Source organism: Chenopodium quinoa, unplaced genomic scaffold (assembly GCF_001683475.1).
Source record: "Chenopodium quinoa cultivar QQ74 unplaced genomic scaffold, ASM168347v1, whole genome shotgun sequence".
Taxonomy (NCBI): Eukaryota; Viridiplantae; Streptophyta; class Magnoliopsida; order Caryophyllales; family Amaranthaceae; genus Chenopodium; species Chenopodium quinoa.
This window is the reverse complement of record NW_018742418.1, coordinates 1,643,425-1,667,316: the sequence shown is the minus strand read 5'-3', so window position 1 is coordinate 1,667,316 and position 23,892 is coordinate 1,643,425. Positions and strand designations below refer to the sequence as shown.

General features: G+C 35.5%; 3 protein-coding genes across 3 annotated transcripts; 2 read left to right on the top strand and 1 right to left on the bottom strand.

Annotated features, from left to right (window-relative positions):
* Positions 1–331: 331 nt before the first annotated feature.
* Positions 332–2,414, bottom strand: LOC110707059 (glucan endo-1,3-beta-glucosidase-like). The gene is made up of 2 exons (XM_021885091.1): positions 1,869–2,414; positions 332–1,501 (listed from the first exon to the last, which is right to left on the bottom strand). Exons 1-2 carry the CDS (start codon positions 1,939–1,941, stop codon positions 543–545), a joined length of 1,032 nt encoding a protein of 343 aa, XP_021740783.1. The 5' UTR covers positions 1,942–2,414; the 3' UTR covers positions 332–542.
* Positions 2,415–9,102: 6,688 nt separating this feature from the next.
* On the top strand, positions 9,103–12,592 carry LOC110708734 (transcription factor bHLH90-like). Its single transcript, XM_021886948.1, has 8 exons — positions 9,103–9,868; positions 9,990–10,175; positions 10,293–10,368; positions 10,929–10,997; positions 11,090–11,572; positions 11,674–11,871; positions 11,991–12,167; positions 12,316–12,592. The coding sequence occupies exons 1-8, from the start codon at positions 9,765–9,767 to the stop codon at positions 12,376–12,378; spliced, it is 1,356 nt and encodes a 451-aa protein (XP_021742640.1). The 5' UTR covers positions 9,103–9,764; the 3' UTR covers positions 12,379–12,592.
* A 1,958-nt stretch (positions 12,593–14,550) lies between these two features.
* On the top strand, positions 14,551–18,125 carry LOC110707815 (serine/threonine-protein phosphatase 7 long form homolog). Its single transcript, XM_021885866.1, has 7 exons — positions 14,551–14,815; positions 15,467–15,564; positions 15,643–16,299; positions 16,390–16,529; positions 16,605–16,692; positions 16,790–17,224; positions 17,306–18,125. Exons 2-7 carry the CDS (start codon positions 15,472–15,474, stop codon positions 17,708–17,710), a joined length of 1,818 nt encoding a protein of 605 aa, XP_021741558.1. The 5' UTR covers positions 14,551–14,815; positions 15,467–15,471; the 3' UTR covers positions 17,711–18,125.
* Positions 18,126–23,892: the final 5,767 nt, after the last annotated feature.

Genomic DNA, 23,892 nt, shown 5'->3' with positions numbered 1-23,892 from the left:
GTTCATATATATGAAGCTAGTGCAGCTAGCTTACCTACATAAGCGTGTAGCTAAGAATTTGCATAGATTCCTAATGGCCTACAAATTAGGAAAAAATTAGTCAAAAGATCAATTAAAGAAAACGAAATTCATATTATTTGTCAAAATCAAATTATACAATGGGTGCTTTTTTTTTAAAAAAAAAATAATAAAAAATTATAATAAGGCTATATTTAGATCACATTATTTAAGTTGATATCAACCTATTTCAAAAATGATCGGATCTGGAGAGTATAAATTCACGCCAATATATATCTTAAAAAAATGACAAAGAATTCTCTAATATCTACTTCCCAAATAATTGCTACAAAAAAAGTACATAAAATTGTTTTTCTTTGCACGTAATATATTGTTGTAACATATATGCATTAATGCAAGTACATTCTAATTTAGTTTGAAGTTGGAGGAATGCATGATAAAAGTATATGAACTAGAACAACTTTACAAGTATATCAAGACAATGACATGAAAATTTAGTGATCAAATAAACCATGTTACATTAGCTAGGTAAAGCTAACATCATAAGCCTTCATACCATTAAGCTCAAAAACCCCAAAGTGCTTCTCATATTCTTCTCCATCCTTCTCATTTTCATCAAACATATCAAACAAAAATACCTCCACTCCAACACCCGGCCTCATAGGAGTCCCAACATCTCCTCTAGCGCGCCTAACAACATTACCATTGTACATCCTAGCATTATCCGGGCTCGCGTCCTCGCCCCCACCCGTAGGCCACCCTGTCTCCGTCACCACGACTCGTACCCCAGGGAACCCCTCCCTCTCCATCGCCACCACGAACGAGTCCAACGTGGCATCGAACAAGTTGTTATAGTACAACTCATTATCCAACATATAACCTTGGGAGTTAAATAGGGCATAGTCTAGACCAATATCTTTTTTGTTATTTATGTAACTAAAAAAAGGGTATATATTTACCATAAAGGGTGAATCATTTTGTTGCAAAAATTGTAACAAAGGGATCATTTGTTGCACAATTTCATGATTAAAACTCCCATTTGAAGGGGGGAAAGAAGTCCCAAGAACACACGCCGCATGTGGGGTAGACAGTTTTATCATTTGATCTAAATTTAGGGTTTTTAAGGCTTGATGAAGGTTCCAAATTGAAGGGACTACAAAAGGTGTGTAATATGGATCTTTTACAAAAACTTCATTTCCAACGGCTAAGTATTTGATTTGTGTAGGTGGGAAATAGTCTAAAATGTTGGATTGAAGCCATTGTAAAGAAAATGTAACAGGGTTATTGGCTAAGGAAGGTAGTATTTCATTTGGGACACCTATCATTAGGTTGATCCCTGAGTCTGAGAATGATTGTAACACTTCTGGTGATGGTTTGAAGATTCGAAACGTCGGTATCGCGTTCGATTGGAGGAGGGAGACTATTGAGGATGGTGGTGGATGGTTGTCTGCTATATTTCCATAGCATATTCCAACTGGTGCAGCTGCAAGGAACAGAGGAAATTTTATGATCAAATAAGAAATTTAAAAAAAAAAAATTTATATAGAAAATTATTATTAGCGTTGTGTTAATTAATTAGAACTATATTACGTATTAGATGTTAGTATGGTATGTACTACAATTTAAAGTAATTCTATTACTCCTTCCCTCGGGAATTAGTAGCCATGTTGCTGGTTCAATTACGTCATTAGTCGAGCAACATGACTATAATTCCAAAAGGAAGGAGTAGTAATTAATCTAATCATATCGCACTATAATACTATGCAACCGCCTACCAAACTAGTCGTATATGTTCACTATTAACTTTGTTGTCACTAAAATATATACAAAGTACAATCTAAGTAACTTACCACTTGAAGGTGAGAATAAGAATAGGAAGAAGAGAAATGATGCAAGTGAAGGTATAGAAAAGTGGGATTTCATATTGATATTTGAAACAATGAGATAATAATGGATAAAAAAGAGGAGAAATTTAAAGATGAGAGATTAGAGAAAATTAGGGTGAAATTAGTTTAAAAGTTTGGAAGAGGGTTTATTTTGGGTTAATAGTTTGGTATGAACAGTCAATTTTTTTTTTAAAAAATGGATCATGAATGATTAACTTTTTTACCTAGGGATCTGTTGTGATTTTCACTTTCATACAAACCAATGAAGATTTTCTTTTTTATTTTTTCGAAAAAAAAAAATAAAAAAAAATATGATTAATCGATTTTTAATTTTAATTGTTATTATAAGGTGAGCTTCTTTTTATCAACCTGTGGGAGAAATAGCTTTTGCATTGGTGCATGGTAATGGGTCGGTCAAATAAAGATTTTTGAAAATAAGATGTACCTAAAACTTTATCTCTTATTTTTTATGAGGATCACCTACCAATGTTGGCTATATGGTCTTTTAGGTCCAAGTATTAGTGCATGTAAGTGGTGTGTTACTTTAAACATTTGTATAATAATTTTAAGTTTAATAAAGATGTATAGTATATATAGCTATCTGCTAATAACTAGGAAACAAAAACACTTTTAACTTAGCTTGTTGGCTTCTAGTACAAGGAAGTATCAAGGTTAACATCCACTTATAGGATCTTAATACAAGCAGATTATGGAGTGCAAGGTCAAGTCATGTCAGATCGTCCGGTACTACACAATCCAGTCCATTTGAGACAATTTGAGAATGATCATACAAATTACTTAACAAATGTAAATGGCGACGTGTGTACCACATATGTCGATGTGTGGTATACACTCATGCACCATGTGATGTTACACAATACACATCTCCGTGTACTATTTGGGTATCATATGTAATGTAAGCTTTAGCCGCACAAATTGATAATTAGGAGGAAAAGAAAAGGCAGATTCTATGTAGTTTTGATGTCTGTGGGTTTCTTACTTGGGACCAAATAAATCTTTTTACTGTTAACTTGGACCAAAATTGACGATCAAACATAACATGTAATGCGGACCAACATTTCGGACCAGAGTAGTATGTATTGTAATTTTTAAATGAGGTACTCTCTCTCTATTCCCTTTTGTCTCATTTGAAATATTCAATTTTAAAAGAGAAATAATTTAATCTAGAAGAATCTTTGATAAAAACAGTAGCGATTTTAGGAAAAAATTTAAGTTAGTAAGGTCCAATAAATTTGAGTTCCTAGGATTAAATAAACTTTCTATAACTCTCAAAATTATAACGAAAACTCACTATATATAAATATATATATATATATAAAATTGACCTCACAATTGGCAATGTAGCTCCGCCACCAATGCTAAAGGAAGCCTCACTTTAGGCGAACCTAATGATTAAAGTCACAAAACTCGAATCAATACTATCTTACATAATTTAGAGAATAGCATATAACAGAACTTAAACCTGAATCATATCTCCCTGTTAGAAGGTGGTTCTTTTATCAACCAAAAGTATCCTTTCAATCAAATAAGAATGAATAAACCAAGCTGGAACAATATAAATAAGACCAAGTGGAATATGTTACAACTTACAAGTTCACCTAAACTCAATTATTATATATTTATATGATATCTATATCTAAGTACATCTTAGAATTAAGGTTCAATTCAGTTTGTTCGATCTAGTTTTTGAAAGGCCAATAACTTTCAGGCATTACAGGGTACATATTCGATTTGCCTACTTACTTTATAATATAGATGCTTACTTTACTCGAGCAAACAATGTAACAGAATACTGAATTATATTGCTTTTGTGACTTTTGGCATGCTGGACCAGAACTATAGTATGTCCAAGTAACTTCCAGGATTGTGTTTGGTGCCTACATCTTTCCAACCATAAACACGTCGAAATCTTCTATCCGCGAATGATGCAAACATGTATAGGAGGAGAACCCAATCACACTATTATAGTGTTTCATTGTTAAGCCTGATTAAGAAAAGGAACGTAGTTGAGTCGTTTACATTTTGTAAATACAAATTATAAAAGAAAAAAAAAAACTTAATCTTATGCGTAGGGAAGAGAGCATCAAACTTACTTAATTTGATTTTAACATATAACATGCACGTTGATTTGTTAATGGGGATATTAAGCAATCCTGATGAAATCATTACTTCGAATTGGATTATTTTAAATGCATATTTAAAATCCTACTATAATTTTTATAAGAAAGTGTACCGTGTAATTTAATACAACGGATCTAGAATATAGTCATATATTCAAAATTCAGCTTGAGTAATTTCAATTCAAGTTAGTACAATATCTTATACTAAGTCAAAATATAAATGGAATGAGAAATTTAAAACATGACAATGATAATAAGTCAAGCCATCTAATACAACCAGCTAGCAATCAACCCGCAAATTGCCAAATATTCCGTAGAGCCTAGCAATTGCTACTACCTAAAAATGTTACCTTACAAGTTTCTATGCCTTGACGATAGAGCAGCCTGGATTCTTTCCTCATTATTGGGTTACTGATGGTAATAATGATTAAGCGATCAAAAATCCTAATTAACAAGTAATCATATCATAAAACTAAGACAGATAAAATCAAATGAAAAAGGCCTACCACATTCTGTCAGAATCATTCTTTAAAAAAAAAAAAAAGCAAAGAATAAAGATAAAAATTGATTATATTGCTCGGCGTGTTAAGTGTTCCCTTTTGGTAGGCAAAAGCAAATCTCTCAAAAAAAAATTTTAATTTGTCACTGCCTCTAATTACTCCCATTTTTGTAATTTCCTTTTTACTCAATTAAGTATGTATAATCTCTCTCTTTTTTGCCTATTATTTTCTTTTTGTTCAAATGAAAATTTGTGTGAATGTATATAGCCGTTAACGTCATGCATACAAATTTAGCTCACTGCTCACCCCACGCCAATAATTTTGACTTGCAACATAATAATTTGTTCCTTTAACATGATTTGATACCTTAATTGTCATTTTGTGTACAAGGAATGGAGTAGCCTAGTAATTAAGGACAATAAGAATGAAGTCACATCAACCAAGAGCTGAGCTCGTCTCCTTTCGATCTAAAACAACAGATGGGGGAAGGGAAGTTAGAGAGCAAGTTACGCGGTCTTGGGTTGAATCCTTGAGATAATAAAGGGAAACCAAGGTTGATAATGTACTTCAATTTGAGACGTTAGTCAAATCATCAGATCAGGTGTTACTCTTCATAATTTACCCCGTAAAGTTTTAAACATAATATTGATAGGTCTGCTGACACTAGTTAGGTATATTGTATATGTGTGATTATTCTTAAAATTTGTTGATTTTATAATCGATCCACTACAGTCATGTTCTTTATAATATCTCTAAGAGCTAGAGACTAAGACATGATACATAAACATGAAAATCATGGACCCCCTTAAGAAGCACTAATTCTAAAAAGCAAAAGTTAATGATCAATATGAACTTAAACAAACACTTTCTTGGGGACACACTTGAGAATGTGGCCATGGAAGGATAAAAATTATTGCTTTCTCTTCATAAAAAGCAGAAAAATCAGGAAAACTTGCCTAAGTATTCCTTCTATTCCGTAGTAAGGAATAATCTTTACTTAGCTTAGCTTCCCCCTTTTTTTTTTCTTTATTAAAGAAAAAAGAAAAAGCAAATCATCTTAATAAGCTCCTCCTCCCTTTTTGAATTCAAAAAATAAAAACCCTCTTATCATATCCACTTCTACAATATAAACCATAGCTTGTAAGAGACTATGCTTCTTGCTTTTGCTTAGCTTAGCTTCTCCTACATTACTTCTCTTACCCTTAAAAACATCCATCAGATCCTAAAACCCGGCCTCTTTCGACATAAACTTGAAAACAAAATATCAACCACTCAAAAATGTCTGCTTCATTTCAAACGCTTCCAAACCCCGGACCACCCCAACAAGGTTCGTTTCAAGCCGGGGTGGTCTACCCAACACCAACTACTACAACCTCTTCAATGGGAAGCAATGATCAAAACACGAGCTCCGATGATCACTCGAGTGGCTCCTTTGGGATGGTCTTTGTAGTCCTTGCTATCATTCTAGTAGTCTCAGCTGTTGCTTGTGTTTTTGGCCGGTTTTGTGGTAAGAAATCCGACAAGTCATCCAAGTCCCATCACTCTAAAGGTCACAAGCAGTCAAAGAAAGGTCATGGAAGTAATAGCCACAACATTAACCATGATCATATGATGATGAACCACCATCAAGGTAATAATAACCACAAGGGTAGTGGCAAATCTAGCATTAATAATAACAAGCAACACGGTGGAGGGCGGCCTAAGGACCGAGACCTTGAGTTTGGATACCGGTCTAAGGAAGGCGATATCATGATGGGATTTGACCCTAAGGCAAGGTCTATTCCTAGTGCTAAAGTTGCTAATAACAATGGAGACTTTCGAGTCGATAGCATGGGAAGAGGTATGGAGTCTCATCACCATGGAAACCCTAGAGACTTTCGAGTTGATAGCATGGGAAGAGGTATGGAATCTCATCACCAACATGGAAACCCTAGAGATTTTCGAGTTGATAGCATGGGAAGAGGTATGGAGCATCATCACCATGGAAACCCTAGAGATTTTCCTTAAATTTGGTAACTTAATTATCTTATTATTGAAGATCTCCTTCATAAACAACATCTTAATTATTTAATTATCTTTGCTTTTTTTTTAGCTAGATTATGGTATGGTGCTTGAGGGGTGAAAATGTGTAACGGTATATTTTTCTATATGTGACAAAGATTGTCATCTAAATTAAGTGACAGTGTATAATTAATCCGGGTTTGGAAGCGAAATTGCAAGGCCATCAAGTAGTTATGTCAATTGTCAAATTTACTAATATTAGTATATAGTATCGTATCGACAAGCTAGAAAATGTAGATCTTCAATCATCTAATTACATGTTTTGTACGGATCGAATATAATTGTCATGTTTCTAATTTAAATTAGAAATATCAATGTAATTATTGATTTTGGGTGTTTGGAACGTATAGTACTCCGCGTGTACATCATCGTAGATCTAGCTCTTCATTTTGCTCTTTATGTAGCAAATTTTACAATTAGATGATGGGGAATCTACTTAAACAAGTTAAGAAGTCATGGTCTCATCTATATTACTAAGCTCATTTTTGCTCTTTGTTCTTAAAATCAATTTTATTTCATCTTGGTTAAAAAAGAAAAGAAAGTGATGAAGCCACTTGTTTAAATTGGGTTTTGATTGGATAAAACAAAAATGGTTTAATTTCTACTTGTACAATTTATTGAAGGAGATAAATAGAAATGGTACGATATTTTCTTTTTATAATTTACATTCTTTTTAACTTTTCTTTTACTCCGTATATGTTAATAAGGTACGAAGTAATTATTTTTATAGTGAATTGCTAAATACAACCATAATTACTTTATATCACCCACATTATTTTTGTTTTTGCCTATATCCCCTCCTTATACACTCTCACACAAATTCTTCTTCAACCACCACCACTCTGGCCACCAAAACCACCACCAATAAAATTAAATAGATTAATTTTTGAATCACTAGATAATTTAAAAAGGACTTTCAAAGCAGTGACAATTGCTTTTGATTATTGTGGGGCTAGAAACTTTAACATTCCTCCAATTTCTCCCGCCTTTACTCAAATTGGGCTAGCTTAGCCAGCAATTATTACATTGCTGGTTTAGTGATAGATCCCAGCTAATGCAAGATTCTAACAATAGAATATATGCCACTTTTTCCTAAATTTGAAGATTAAAATAGTTAAGTGCTCTAGTTTGTTAAGAGATTACACTGTAGTCCCTTGGTCTCATAAAATTCTTATTTCTATTTGCATGGTCTTTAAGGTGTACCTTAAATCATCAATGTTCTTAATTGCGTATTAACTTAATTTATACTCGTAACAAATAAATATAAAATTATGTATTAAGACGAATTTAAGAATATCTCACATAATCATATACTACCCAGTATTTCGTATACATCAATGAGAATTATTAGTCAAAATTTTGCAAGTGAAGTTGCTTAATTAGGCGCAATATTAATGAAAGGCCAGAAATGGGAAAGTTTGTAAGCACAAAACAAGAAAGAAGACAGCTAGATATTCTCTCACAGTCTATTAAGATGTACTGTGATACTCAATCGTCCAACCCCATATCATCATGATGTAATATTTCATGCCAATTTCACAGAAAACTTGGCAGTTTCACTCACTTTTTCAAATTATGGACTACGATTTTTTAAGTACAAAATTTGTTACCAAATTAACCAATCAAAATTGCAGCCACATTAATTTGGAATCTCAGTTGGTTTAAGTCCAACCTGTATTAATGTGGTTTAGCCGCAACCCATAACCTATTTGAATTTGACTCGATATTGACCCCGACCTAAAACTAACATGGCTAATTAATTAACTTGTTTGGTGGTTCTTGAACTACTCTACATTTCTACAAGTCTAAACACATAGATGACGAATAATTTTGTTGCCATCAATTAAATCAAACATGGTTTTTAAATAGCAACAGACCAACAATTGTTGATTATTACTTTGCAAATAAAATACTTTTTTCACACGATAATAATAGTTGCAATGTGATTATAACGATACGTTGTGAGCGTAAATGTAAAGGATTGTGATTGATAATCTCCTTAATAAAGCCACCTATTTAAGCAAAGCCCAAAACGAACACGAGCTAAGATTGGGCCATACGCCCATACTCATTCTTAAAATGGAAATTTTATACACTTTAAATTTAATGGAGCCTACAATTTACTCTATATCATCGTTTACTTGTTATTTGCTAGGACAAAAAATATTTAGCTTCAAACTATTGCAATTTTTAACCAACCATCAAGAAAGATCACAAAATTTTTAAAAATCTATGTATACGGGTCGCACATCCATCATAGTTTAGTTTAAGTGGCTTACTTCATAAAGTTATTAAAATATCTAGCTACACGGAAACGGAAATATAAAACTACCTAGACAATTCCAATCATGTTTAGCCTTATTCTAAACCAACCCACCAAAATTACAAGATCCTATCCTAAACGGCTAAACCTAAACCCAGTCTTATTCAATCCCATACCTTTTTTTTTTTTTTTTTTTTTTTTTTTTTTTTTTTTTTTGTGTGTGTATGAAAGAATCCTAAACCAATTTTAATCACCCATTATTTCAAAAAAAAAAAAAAAATCACCCATAATCCACAATAAATATCAAAAATTACCCCTTCCATTAACAGTAACACTCCTCCAAAATTAGCAACAGTAAAAAAAATAAACTTTCCAAAAAAAGCCATATCCAAAAGATTCCAGACTCCCTCCTTCCTTGTCTTGTACCAGTGTACTACCACAACAGTGGTCCTTCCAACGCGCCATTTTCAGGAGCGTAAATCTCACGCTTCTCCCGCATGCTACTAGCTACAATCCTCTGCATCACACCCTACTGTAATTACAGTAGACCACTCTTCTCTGATGACACCTGTCCATCATATCCATCATCATCTCAATTCTCTCTCTTCTTTCTCTCTCTAGATCGTTACCAGTAGCTTTCCCGCTTTTTTGAACTGTTCTTTAGGCCGTTAAGCCTTCTCTTTCTTTCTTTCTGTTAGTCAAGAGAGAGGAGAGAGAAAGTGTCAGCTGTTTCTGACACAGCAATGATTTTGTACAGATTTTTTTTTTTTTTTTTTTGAACTGGGTATATAAATTTGGGTGGTTAATTTTTCTGGGGTGAGAGAAAATTTTGGTTTTACGTGAAGAAGAAGGTTTTAGTAGAGAGCTGAGAGTTGCATACCAAGTGTTTGATAAAATGTGTCACTTAGAAACTGCATTAGAGTGGTTAAGACCTTTGGTTTTGGATTCAGGAATTTGGGATTATTGTGTTCTTTGGAAGCTTGGTGATGATCCTTCTAGGTACCCTTTTTCATAATTTACTCAATTTTGCTTTAAATCATGCAAATTTAAGTGTTAATTTTAATGGGGATTTTTTTTGTTTGGTTTGAAAATTTGATGTAAAATCTGTGTTTTTTGGTAGGTTTATTGAGTTTCTAGGTTGCTGCTGCAATGGTGGTGGAAAACAGGAGATGGGTTTGAGAAAGAGGATAAGAGAGAAGAACAATTCAATGCAATTTTGTAGGGATGTTAATTATGTTCATCCGGCTTATACAAATTCATGTCAAGTTCTTGCTAATTTGCCTCAATTTATGTCTATTTATTCTGGGTATTTCTTCTTCTCTTGTTTTGTTTTAATGATATGAATGAATGAGTGATGATGTTAATAAGTTGGATTGGAGTTGCAATGATTAATGATTTTAATTAATGAGGGATTGAATTGCAGGCTTCATGGAGATGTTGTGCTTTCCTGTCAACCCCGGTGGCTTACTAAGAAATCGGATTCGAAGATGTCAACCGAGGTCGGTTTCAATCCCTTCCTGTTTTAGTTTATTGTATGCTGTTTGATCTTTGAAGAGTAACAGGTTAAATTATGTAGTAGTAGCTCAAATGATATTCTTGCTTATTTCTGAAGTGACTGTTGGACGTAATAATAGCTTGAATTTAGTTTTTTGGATGATATGCTAGTATTGCCTTTATTTGATAACATATTGATTATGGAGTATGAGATTGCTTGTGTCTATAAGTTGTTGGTGTTCTAAGCTATTGTGAGACTAGACTGAGGTTTCTTTGATTTGAAAATTGAAATTATGTTTCATCTCTTAGATAAATTAATAGCTTGAATTTAATATCTTGGATGATATTCTAACTTTCTTGATATTGCCTACAATTTGTCACATGTAAAATAGGCAGAAACTTGGTGTTGTTTATGAGATTTCCTGTGTTTATGAAATAAGTTGGTATTGAAGATTTCATGAAGATGTTCTGTATTTTGTTAATTTAATGTAATAACAGAGAGGTAGTTGTAATTCAGAGTTTTACCCTAATTGATTCAAACAAACTTATGCCTTTCTTTCACCAGGAATCCTGTGGAACTCATGTTTTAATACCTGTGTTTGGTGGTCTGGTAGAGCTGTATTCATCAAAGCATGTAAGAGACCGTTTTACCTTTCAAATGATATGAACTAATGCTAGGTGTATACTAATTCTGCATTTTTCTCAAATGATTTTATGAATTGTTAGGTAGAAGAGGATGAAAGTGTAATAGAATATGTGAAGAGTCAGTTCAACATCTATTCAGAGCTAGAAACTATGTCGACTTCTACTATAAGCTTTGATGGACAGTCCATTGATCCATTTTTGGATATAAAATCAAATAGTGGTCTATCATCTCTAAATCAACCCAACATCCCAGCTTGGCCTCAACCCAGCATGCTCCCATCAATAGCCCAACGCTACAGCGATTCTACCTTAGATGGATCCTCTACTGGTTCATTCCCTTCAGATGAGCACCCTTCTCCTGATTCTAACCCTTGTTCCGTGTCTCAAGATATACCGTCCAAGCCACTTATGGCCTGTCACAAAGATCCTGTCATCGTACAGGAGAAACATGGGCTAAAGAGAGGAACTGGAAAATCAAAAAATCTTTTAACTGAGAGGAATAGGAGACAGAGGATTAATGATGGCATTCTTTCCCTTCGTGCTCTGGTCCCAAAGATCACCAAGGTAAATACCTCTTTACTTCATTTTTGTTATGATGACGAGAATAATCTATGTTGCTGATATTTTGGCATGGTTGCCCTCCTGCATAAATTCTGATAAATTAGATGCACAAAGCCGCTACTCTATCAGATGCAATTGATTACATAGAAGAGCTAAATAATGAGATCAAGGAACTCCAGGATGAGCTGAAAAGTTTGATTGAAGAAGACTCTGATGAAAAACATACATTGAAGCTGAAAGCCGATTTGGGAGAAAAGGTTAGCAAGCCTAAACAAGCTTCCTCTGTCACTGAAAGACTAAAGGTATATTAGAATTACAGAAATCCCTTTAAGGCTTGACTGTGTTTATGTGCATAATTTATTTGGAATGTAATTTTGTTTGGTTATAATAATATGCATATTGGACCATTGCCATTGGCTAGGCTAATGTACAAGTGAACCAGCTTGGTAATGGGAACTTCTTGCTGAGAATTATATGCCAACAGAAACCCGGTGTGTATACAAAGTTGCTGGAGGCTTTAAGTGCTTTGGGTTTGCCAATAAAAGATGCCAATCTCACAACGTATGATGGCCAAGTATCAACCATTTTTACAGTTCAGGTAACAGCAAATTCTATAACTAAAACATGAATGTATTCTTCATGCATCTATCTCTGTCATTTTTTTTTTTTTTTTGGAAACCATCTGATCATTGATAATTTAGTAGGTGTTACCCAATAACTGTAGCCTTGCTGTTGCGTTTTTGTAGTCAAACAAAAAAGAGATCCGTGAGGAGGACTTGAGAGACTCGTTATCAAGGCTGACGGCTTAAAAATCAAGCTCCGCAAGTCACTAGAAGATGAACAGCATTAATACAATCAGCCAAGTTTGCTCCTTGTGACTTGATAAATGTCATTTCACTTAGGTACTTAGCTAGCCTTAAGTTTGTAGAAGGTGTTATTTCACTTAACTAGCCTAAGCACTGTATATATTGGCTGTCATTTGTTCACTACCTACTAATCCATGGTACAATTGTTAGTTTTTTAGTTACTCCGTACCAAAGTTTTGGCTGTGCTCAATACTTTTAATTTTTTGGGGGTTGAATGAAATCCTTGGACTGCCCTCTTTCAATCGCTACACCCAAAATCGGACAACATTTTTTTATACACACTACAGTCTAACCCGCCTTGTTGTGGGTGAGGATTGAACCCGGGGCAAGTCTCTGAGAGATGGCAAACAAATCCATAGTAGGTCATTGTGAAGTTGTGTAGAAAGCCAACTGTTATCTTGGGCCTGCATAGTTGCATCACTATTATCTTAATTCTCAATATGAACCCGTTCTCAATCTCCTAATGGTAGTTACATTAGGCGAACTGGTAATTTAAATATGTTTCCATGTTGAACACGAAGTCTTGGTTTCCTTCTCATACTAGAACTACAATTGTTATATATACACCCTCGGCGGCCTTGATCTGTATTAATTTATATTCAAATCGCTATCGACGTGACTATAAATTCTGATGGGAGTGGAAAAGAAGAAAAGCTCCAGTACTATGAATCGTATTGGAGTTGTGATCGTATCCATGGTTTCTTCAATACTGTTATGGATGATTTGTTCTGATTCAGGGATGATGGCATTCCCCTTGAAGCTCTTCGTTAGTTCTTATAACTCCGGGCACCTCGTCTTTTAGTACTCGGGATAACCAAGTTTGGCTGCTTTTTTGTTGTCAAATTTCTGTTGCTTTTCTTTTTGGTGTAATTTTCCGAAGAGGATTTGTTTCTTTTTTTTGGCAATCAACAGAGATGATTGTCAATTTTTCATACACTTCCTCCATGTTTCCATAGTCGATTCTCATTCCTGCCCTAGTGGCTCTCTTAGCAACAAGAACAACCAAAAAAAAAAAAACGGAAAACATTTTAGAAGACGGATCCGACCTTGATTACTTGCCATATATGTACACACTTGTAAGTAATGTTAAGAAAATTGTAATGAAAATTTGATGTTATTAAAAAATTCAGACTTTGGCATCAACGGATTATATGCGTTGGTTTGGGCCTAATTAAAATTTTGGGACCTGGATTTGTCAAGCTTCTATTAAGGAAACTTTCAGGCCTTGAGCAATTGAGCTTCTTCTAGATACCCCGTAGTTAATTTGTCAAACCACTTTTTCTTATTCAGCCGACTCTTTCTCTCCTTTTGGATGGAAATCAAAACATTATGTCCATGAACAATTTTTCAAACGATATTATCTAACTTAACTTTTGAAATTATTATGAGAGAATTAAATTTTCCATACTTCATATGAACTTATCCTAACTTATCTTCACTTAACAAACTATTTTTTGTTGAAATTAAGCAAAGATAAGTTATAGTATATGAGTATATATTTAAAGATGGGATGCAATATAAATACACAAATGATATTAATCAGTGTTTGGTCTAATGGTTAGAAGTTTTGATGTCACAATTCCACTACAGACACTTTGCGAACAGAGATTTACCCTTTCATTTGCCCTCCCAAGTGGTCCTGCCTAAAAAATTGGATTGAGACGAGTTAGATGAGACTTTGGTCCAACATAATGCTTTACCTTACTTGAAAAAAAAATGATAAGAAAAATCTTTTTGAAAAAAAAAACATTGATAGACCATACCTCCTTTTTTTAATGGGAAGTTAACCATCTTATAGTAAGATAATAAGTATAGTACATTGTAGCTAATTTAAAGAACGTTTTTTCAATTTGAGCTCTAAACGTAAACTATTGACAAAAATGGTTGCGTGGCAAAACTATTTACCAAACTAAGCTTCCAGGGTAAATCGCTGTCTTGGACAGCGTTTTACCCCTGGTTTTTTTTTTTAAAAAAAATTCAACTGGTAAACGCTGTCCCAGACAGCGTTTTACCTTCTGTATTTTTTTAAATTCAGTAGGGCATAAAACGCTGTCTCGGACAGCGTTTTATCCTTGGGTTTTTTTTAAAAAAAATTCAATGGGTAAAACGCTGTCCGAGACAGCGTTTTATGCCCTGTTTTTTTTTTTTAAATGAAACGCTGTCCGGGACAGCGTTTCATGGCCATATATCAGCATGTTCACTTCAGCAGAATGCGCAAGAACTCAACCTCAACCTCAACGCTTTCCCTCCTCCCTCTCACACTAAACCAGACCGTACTCAAACACCCGCATTGCCGCCGCCGCCCACCCTTGCGCCACCGCTGCTGCCGCCACCTTGCTGCTGCCCTCCTCCCTCTCACACTCACTCACTCAATTTCGTGGTTAGCCCTAAACTGAATTTAGTGTAATTGCATAGTTATTGTGGTTAATTATTGTGAATTGTATGTAATTGCTCTTACTTGTTGTTAATTCATGTCAATTGCATGTAATTGTTGCTAATTATTAATGAAAATGTGGTACATTGTTGATAATTATTGATGGTGATGTGGTACATGTGCAACGTACTCACTATCAGAGCGGTCGTGGGTTGACCCGGTGCTGCAATCGGAGGCATACACGAGCACATACGCGCAGCAATTCTGGCCAATCCCTTGCGAGACAACCTGGACGCCCTATAACGGTCCCAGAATCATTCCCGACGGGAGCATGTTGCGTGGAATAGGGCGACCAAGGTCAAAGCGCATACGTAATGAAATGGATGAGACTAACCGGCCCGCGAGCAAATGTAGTCGTTGTCACGTTCAGGGCCATAACCGGGCAACGTGTCCATCGAGACCCTCAGAGGACCCATGACTGTTAACTGAAATTCGTTGTAATCATAGATGGAGGAATTATTTTGTAATAGAAAATTTTGATTTAATAACATTTGGAACATTTTGATTTAATAACATTTGGAACATTTGATCGTTAACATTTTGGTTAATTGCTAATGCGTTAACTCTGTTGGGATTTGTTAAATTGCATGTGAACAGATACGATGGACGGTGAAGATCGTACGCCTGGACCCGTTGACCCTTCTGTGCTTACACTACAGGGCACACACCGCAGCGTTGCCGTATGGGATCAGACGGTAATATTGCATTTGTTTGTTCATGGACTACAGCTTGTTGAGTTTATATGGTATATGATCTTAATTTCTTTCTAACAGGTTGATCCGGCAAAGCAGCTCGTTTGCAGGCATTACACCACCAGGTTCATGGTGGGGTGGGGAATCGATCCTCGCGTTTTGGCGTACGTCGAGTTTGTCGGTTTAGGTGGTTTTCACCGTATGGCGTATAGGGAGATCGATCGAGCGCTTGTCACTGCGCTCGCGGAGAGGTGGAGACAGGAGACGCACTCCTTCCACCTACCTGTTGGTGAGACGACCGTTACGTTACGGGACGTGGCGATTCTTACGCGCCTTCCAGTACATGGGTCTGCGGTGACAGGACACGCGTTAGTCGATCCCGTCGGTTTGGTTGGTCGGGTACTTGGTGTCCAGCCAGGTCCCGCCGATATTAGGGGATCCGGGTTGAGGACCGGCTGGGTCCGTGAGACTTTCCGTGAGCTACCACCAGGGGCTGATGACGCCCAGGTTCAGAGATACGCCCGGGCGTACTTGTTCTTCCTCATCTCGGGCGTGTTGTTCGGGAATAAGAGCGGGAGCCATCTCCAGCTCATTTACGTGCAGCTGTTGGACCACGACTGGGATCATATCCGAGGCTACAGCTGGGGTAGCGCCTGTCTAGCGACGTTGTATCGCCAGCTGTGCAGAGCATCCCACGTAGGTGCTAACGAGATTGGAGGTCCCCTGATTGTCCTCCAGGTACCTCACTTATTTCTGTACCAAAAAAACTATTTCACCACGCACTTACATATTTCATACTGAAGCTAGTTTTGTGTCTCTGTGTGCCAGTTCTGGGCTTGGGAGCATATCCATGTAGGCAGACCAGGCAGACCTGCGATACACCGTCGGGGGGAGCAGGACCAGGACGACCAGTACCAGGCGTACGATGCTCCCCCGCTCCCTACACCGGATGAGGCATATGGTTGCAGGTTCGATACAACTTTCATTGAGTTAGGCTTTATTTAATGCGCGGGGTTGTTAACTGAAACATTGTTCGATATTAGGTGGGTGGTACCCAGGCTGACACATGCTCATGCGGCGAGGGGTCTTCCGTATTACCGAGACGCCCTAGACCGACTCACCGAGGACCAGGTAACAATTTAAAATACAGTTTTAGCTTTTTTGTTTTAACATTGTACTTGTTGCGAACTAACATATTCATAATATTACTGTTGATGTGTATTTACAGGTGACATGGGACCCGTATGTACCTGACTTGGTAGATGCCATGCCTCCACATCTGCCAGACCATCAGGCGGAGTGGCGTGCTAGGGTCCCCCTGATCTGTTTCGAGGTTGTGGAGAGTCACCTGCCCGACCGAGTCATGAGGCAGTTTGGACTACGCCAGACTATCCCACAGGGGTGTGACACTAGTGTACAGCTTCACGGCATTGATCGTCGGGGAAAGGGGGAGACCAGCTGGGCGCTGGAGCATTGGCGTTTCCTTCAGCTATGGGAGCAACGGTTGGAGTTCATCGTTGGAGGTGATCTAATGCAGGGGGCTATGGATCCCGACGATCCGTACATGGTGTGGTACAGGCGTATCACACGACGCTTCATCAACCCCAGCTACGCACCACCATCCACACATTACCATCCAGCATATGACATCATTAGCGGATATGTGAGTTATTATTTTTCTACTCCTTTTCAACAATTTCCATATTTGTATGCCATAGATCTGACTGATCGATGATTACTGCAGGCGGCGGATATGGTGGCGATGGTTGATGCGCTATCAGTCTCCCTTGAGTGCGGACCCACTAGAGCCCAGGTCGAGCAGGTGCGAGATATGGGCGTCGCTACCTTACGGAGATATGGTCACGCTCATCTCGCCCACCGGCGGGACGGTCATGATGGCAACTCACAGTTCGATCTCGGCCAGAGCAGCGATGGATGTGATCCTACGTCACCCAGACACGCAGAGGATTACAACATCCACAGTACTGCGCCCTCTGGTACCCAGGAGGACCCCTCGTCCAGTCAGCTGACTCCCCCACCGCCCCGAGACCCATTCACCACCGTCACTCATTACAGGCGGCGACGTGTCAGACGGAGGGCCGACACTCAGGAGGCAGGACCTTTACCCCGAATAAATGAGTCGGGCTAGTATTATCTGTTGTATTCCCTGTTATTTTGTGTAATGATGTACATAACACTTATGAAATTAATATAATAAATCTTTTTTGAATGACTCCGTGTGTGCTTTGAAGTTAATTTGGTGGTTGGACTGTTGTTGGGCTGTTTCGAGTTTTCTGCAGTGCTTAAAGTTGACGGAACTCCCAGAATATGGTGGTGGTACGTGGTGGGGAGTGGCGGAGTTGGTGGTCGACGGTGGTGGGGTAGGGCTGTGGAGCTGGCTGTTGTGGTGGCTGTTGGAGGACTGCAGCATGCAAGCTGTTTGCTGAAGCTTGTTTTCTGCCTGGATGCTGGTTGCTGTTTCCAGCAGAAAAGCGCTGTCTGAGACAGCGCTTTATGTTCAAGCATAAAGCGCTGTCTGAGACAGCGTTTTATGTTCAAGCATAAAGCGCTGTCTGAGACAGCGCTTTATGTTGAACATATAAAATAGTTGTAGTTGAATTTTTTTTTAAAAAAAAAACCAGGGGTAAAACGCTGCCCGAGACAGCGATTTACCCTGGAAGCTTAGTTTGGTAAATAGTTTTGCCACGCAACCATTTTTGTCATTAGTTTACGTTTAGAGCTCAAATTGGAAAAACGTCCTAATTTAAATGTGATAGTTTTGACTTATTATCACATTACAATTCACAATCTAATGGGAGTAGTAATTTATAAGAGGCAAATTCTTAGCTGCATGCTTATGCAACTAAGCTAGTTGCATCACCCCTCAAACGCAACTCATACTAAATGAAACAAAGCAGTAGTCTTCTTCCTTAAAATTTCTTTCCTTTTTTATGATTCTCATTCTTCACTTTCATAAGAATAATTTTGATCTCAATTTTCTCTCTCCTCTTTCATACAATATTTTCTCTCTCCTCTTTCTTCTCTTTCATTTGACATTTTCTCTCTCCTCTGTTCTTTGCATCATTCACCATAATGAGATCATCAATAAAAGTTAGTTTTTGTGTTGTTTATAATTAGTTTTAATTTGGTTTGATTTTGGCTGAGTTTGTAATTGTTTCTGAATTCATAATTTGATCAATTTGCTGAGTTTCAATTTACTTGATAAATTGATTTTCTGATTTATATTCATTCATTGGTATTCTGATTTTGATGTGAATATATATTAATTGAATTGCTTAATTATTTGTGGTCATTTTCACTCCTCTCTCTCTCTCTCTCTTTTTTTTTGTAGTCTTTAGATTCTCAATCACGTTACAAATCAATAATTATTTTCTTTACAATGAATTACTAATTATTTTCTCTATGATGAATCAAGATTAGTTAGATTATATTCAATTTTTAAGAGTTTGAATAATTACAATCGAACTTGAGTATAATTTCTGTAAAAAAAATAAAAAATGAACACGTAGTTGTAGGGAATTTTTCATCTCCACCCTACATGTACGTCATGTTTTTAGGCATGGTAGCGCTCCAAGGAAAATAAGCTAGAGAAAAAGAGTCGCCAACAAGTTTTGGGAACTTGTAAACCGTTCACGATTGTGAAGTTACACCCCATTCGCAATCATAGATATTGCTAACTCCATAGTGGTCCGCAACCATGACTGGATGTTCGGGGATGATGGTATGAACTTAACCTTAAAGAGTTCAAACCCGCCCTAAATAGGCCTACTTGATTCTTATTGATATTCATGCACGCTTTTCAATCAACATACACACATCAAATTAATCCTGAACCAGTTTAATCTATGTTGGGTAATTATTAATGCATAATTAAATCTAATATTGGTGATCACTTGAATTAAAATCATATTGAACCTAAATCCAATTATTAATTATCTTATTAAGCGTGATTTCAATTACAAATTCCCTTTAAACCTGCAAGAAAAAACGTGATCAAGCAATAGCAATAAATCATCGATAATCAAGCAACATATAATTATCATTACAATCATCATCATAAAAATATCGTTAGTAGTAAGATCCTAGGCATGATACTAATCAAATTAATAACAATCCTAGTATGTCACTAATAACAAAATCAACACGTTATCCTAATCATGATACTAATAATCAAAATCAAAGCGTTATCCTAAGCATGATTTCTATTTCAAAAGAGAGTAATTAATAATTAAATTACCTAATTTGATGCCTAGACCTTCTTGCTATAAAATCAATACACACGTTAGTAAATTTCAAGAAATTGAAATCAATAAAGTAAATAATAAACTAATTTAATTAAGAATTGAAATATGGATTTGGGACCAAACTCTCAGAATTATCAACCTTTTACGTCGAGGTTGAAGACAACGTCGAGTATGGTTTGGAGTATTCGAATCACACAAAGGAAGTATGGTGGATGATTGGGATGAATCAAATATGTGTTTAGGCTAAGGCTAAGAACATTAGGAATTTCGCGTTGAGATGATGATTGTAGGTAATTGTATGAATAAATTATTTGAACATATAAGTTTCAAAAATGAACACACGTTTATAAATGAACATTTAAAATTTTAAAAACTTGCATCATTATCTTTTAAGTCACAAACCCACTCTTGTAAAGAATCTGAAGTGTATGTTTCCATATGCTTCATTAAATAAACACCGCAATTTTTTATGAGTTATAGGTAATTATTTACAAGATTATGAACATAAAGCTAAATAAATATGAACATAAAGTTAAGTGATTATGCACATCAAGTATACAGAAAATGAATCTATATGCGTTAATAAAATGAACATACAAGCCTTAAAAATTGAACATACTTATTACTATACTTGTAAAAAAAAAACATAAACATAGGACGAATGTTTTAAAATTAATTACGCATTTAAAAAAAATGAGCATAGGATATTTTCAAAAATGAATAATATGCATTAAAAAATGAATAGACTTGATACTTGTTAATATACTTAATAATATAAAACTTTAAGATAAAAAGAATGAATTAAAGGAATTTCAAACATTATGAACACAACAAAAATGTAGATCAACAATGTAAAAATAAATTTAAATTTTTTAATTTTATAACATCAACAATGTAACAATAATCATTTATACTTTCATTTCATCTTGATTTTTTTTTATTTCCTACCAAAAAGAAAGTAATAATAATAATAAAAGTGAAATGTGTACCTCATGAATACAACCGCAAAAATTAAACAAATTAATTTGACTACATGAAAATTGTAACTAATCTAAACAATTTTCGTATAAGTTCATCTTCTTTGGGATAGATTTCATTCATGAATTTTCAAGAAATTTCAATTTAAAAAAAAAAGTATATATCTAACAATTCAAACAAAAGTAAGTAATATTCACATAAATTTACCTTTTATTGGGAGAGTTAATTTAATTTTTCAATTCTTCTCGAACATCCATGGTGATTTTTCAGATTTTTAGTGAGAGAAGATCATGAGAGGAGAGAGAATTAATATGGCAGCTAAACAAAGATGGCTTGTGGGGTAGGCTGGATTTTATTGGGGCGAAATATTCGTGGGCTGTGTTGGACGCGAATTTTGGGCCTGTTGCACAAATTGGGCTTTGTTTTCTTAAGTTAAGTGGCAACAAAGAAACAACATACCCAATTTGGTTGCTATTTGTTTTGTAAGAAGAATATAGCAAAATTGAGACGTATAAAACATAACCACAACATAAGCAATTATTAACTTTTATTTGGATCACAATAATAAAATTAATTAAATAATGAAGAACCAATTCAATGAGATTTACTGAACTTGTGACTTAACAGATCTTAATTAATAGATACAAGACACTTGCTGTTTGAAGCCTTTTCACAAGTTAAAGGTTTTTTTCTCTCCTTAAAATTGAAAAAAATAACTACTTCTTCCATAAAATTACTTGAGTTTATACAAAACTACGTTAGAACTCGTGCGATGCACAATTCATATAAAACCTAAATTATAATTTATACAGTTATCTATATGCCAAATTTTATAACATATCATTGATTCAAATAGTTTTATGTAAAAGGTGTTAGGTTTTACGGTGTCTGAACACCGTGCTGAACCAAACCCCGCCCTGGACCACATGCATTAATTATTACAACTAATAAGCATATAATTAATAAAGTAATAAACACACAAGAGAGAGAGAGAAGGGAAAATACCATATTACCCTTGAAGCGTGCTTCACCTGAACACGAGCACGACCCTCGAAAAACCTTAAATCTGCAAGCGCGATATCCTCCCACGTCGCACACCCACGTGTGCGAACAAGGTTCCTATCTCGTAGCTTAGACGAGACCGAACCAAACTTTGGATTTTTACGAATTCAAAGGTTTTCTCACGTTTACTGTGAGATGCCTTTTTTAGTTCTACTCAAAGTGTGTAAATTCCCATCTCCTAAGGTTGGTATTTATAGGCAAAGCATTCCAATTTCCCACAATAATCTTTCCATGTAGGGGAAGTGGTAAAGTAGGACAACAAGAATTTAATTAAATTAATTAAACAAATCAATAAGCAAACGACAAGTGGCAACTCAAGGGAGAGGGTAGGTGAGGACCACTTGCTCCCCTTGTTCCCCAAGCAAGCCGCCAACTCATCCCAAAGGCAAGCCAAGTTGGCCGGTTAATGAAATTATAATGTTTCCAACGATTAGTAAAGGAAATATTTTGAGAATAGTTCTCAAAGAAAGAAAAGGCATTTCTAAAATACAACTTCTCATAAATGACTTTTATGGCTAAGTCTGAAAGGATGGTTGGACATCATGTATTCAAAATACTTGAAGTATTGAGTTGAAAACTCAATTTGTCAATAGTTGATAACCAACATATCTTTTCGCTTCTTACACTAATGAGTTGGATTCATTAATGTAGTTATTCAAGTACGAATTAAAGAAAAAGATAGAACATTGTTTTATGGCGCATTAGATGCTTAATTATGCCTAACAAAGTATAAAAGTCAAAATACTAAGGGAAATGGTTCTTAAAATTATGTGGTGATGTATGATAAGAAATATAGGTAACAAGGAACAAAAAAAAAAGAATTCAAGATTCCAATTCTACCTAAGAGTTCATGTTATCGTAGTTAACTTAACAACTAATATAGGAAACAAGGAACAAAGAAAAAGAATTCAAGATTCCAATTCTACCTAAGAGTTCATGTTATCGTAGTTAACTTAACAACTTATCTTCACAAGTATTGGATACAACTTGAGTAATCCACTTTGAAGTGACCTCAAACCATTGAAGTTAAGCTAAGTTATTGACTTACGAGCTTGGAATGAAGCAAGTGATGCTACATCAGCTATTAGGTCATCTCCTTTGTTTAAAAACCTTTTAAAGTTAAGGCTGGAACAAATAATGGTTATTGTGTTCCATAATCAGCAAACATTCTGTAATACCCCAAATTTTTGGAGCTAAAGTCTTCGCGTATTATTTCCTAATATTTCATTATTCTATTCTATTATATATATATATATATATATATATATATATATATATATATATATATATATTGCTTTTGATTACTAAATCATATTATAGCTATTATTGAGTTTATTAAGTTATATGTTCCTATCTAATGTAATAGTATATTTTATTTTATTTTATTATTATTATTATTATCTTGGGAGCGTTAGAATTAATATTTGAAGCTACTACTTTAGTTTAAGATAGCAATTGAAGCTTGTCGTTCTAGTTTTGGACCGACCATAGGGTAACGAAGCTTTTTAACTATGGTGACCGACTATATTGATGAGTAAGGAGGGATATTTTGCTATTTATAATCATCAATTTTGAAAGATTGAAACCTCCCCTTTATTCCCTCACTTAATTGCATAAATCACTCCATTTGAGTCTTAGCCTTTCCATATTTGTATTGCTTCCCGAATTAATCTTCTTTCCTTCCTTTTTTTTCACGCCAAACTGATCAGTTATGGCTGATTATTTCTGCCTTTTCATTGCTCAAGAACCTCCCATTAATCACACGAAATACCCACATCAATGCCTTAACATTTCATGACCTTTGGACAGCTCAAAACCCTTCTCTTTCCCCTCTTTTTACATAGCCAAAGGAGGCTATATTAGCCATGTTTTTGCATCCTAATTCTACCCTCAAAATACCTCAAAAACGTCCCACAAAAATTGCTAAAAGATCAAGGAAGGGAAGCAAGGAAAAGGGGCTAAACTAGGAGCGAACGGCAAGTGCGAGCAACGAGATTTTTCTTGTGTGTGTACGATAAACTACCCA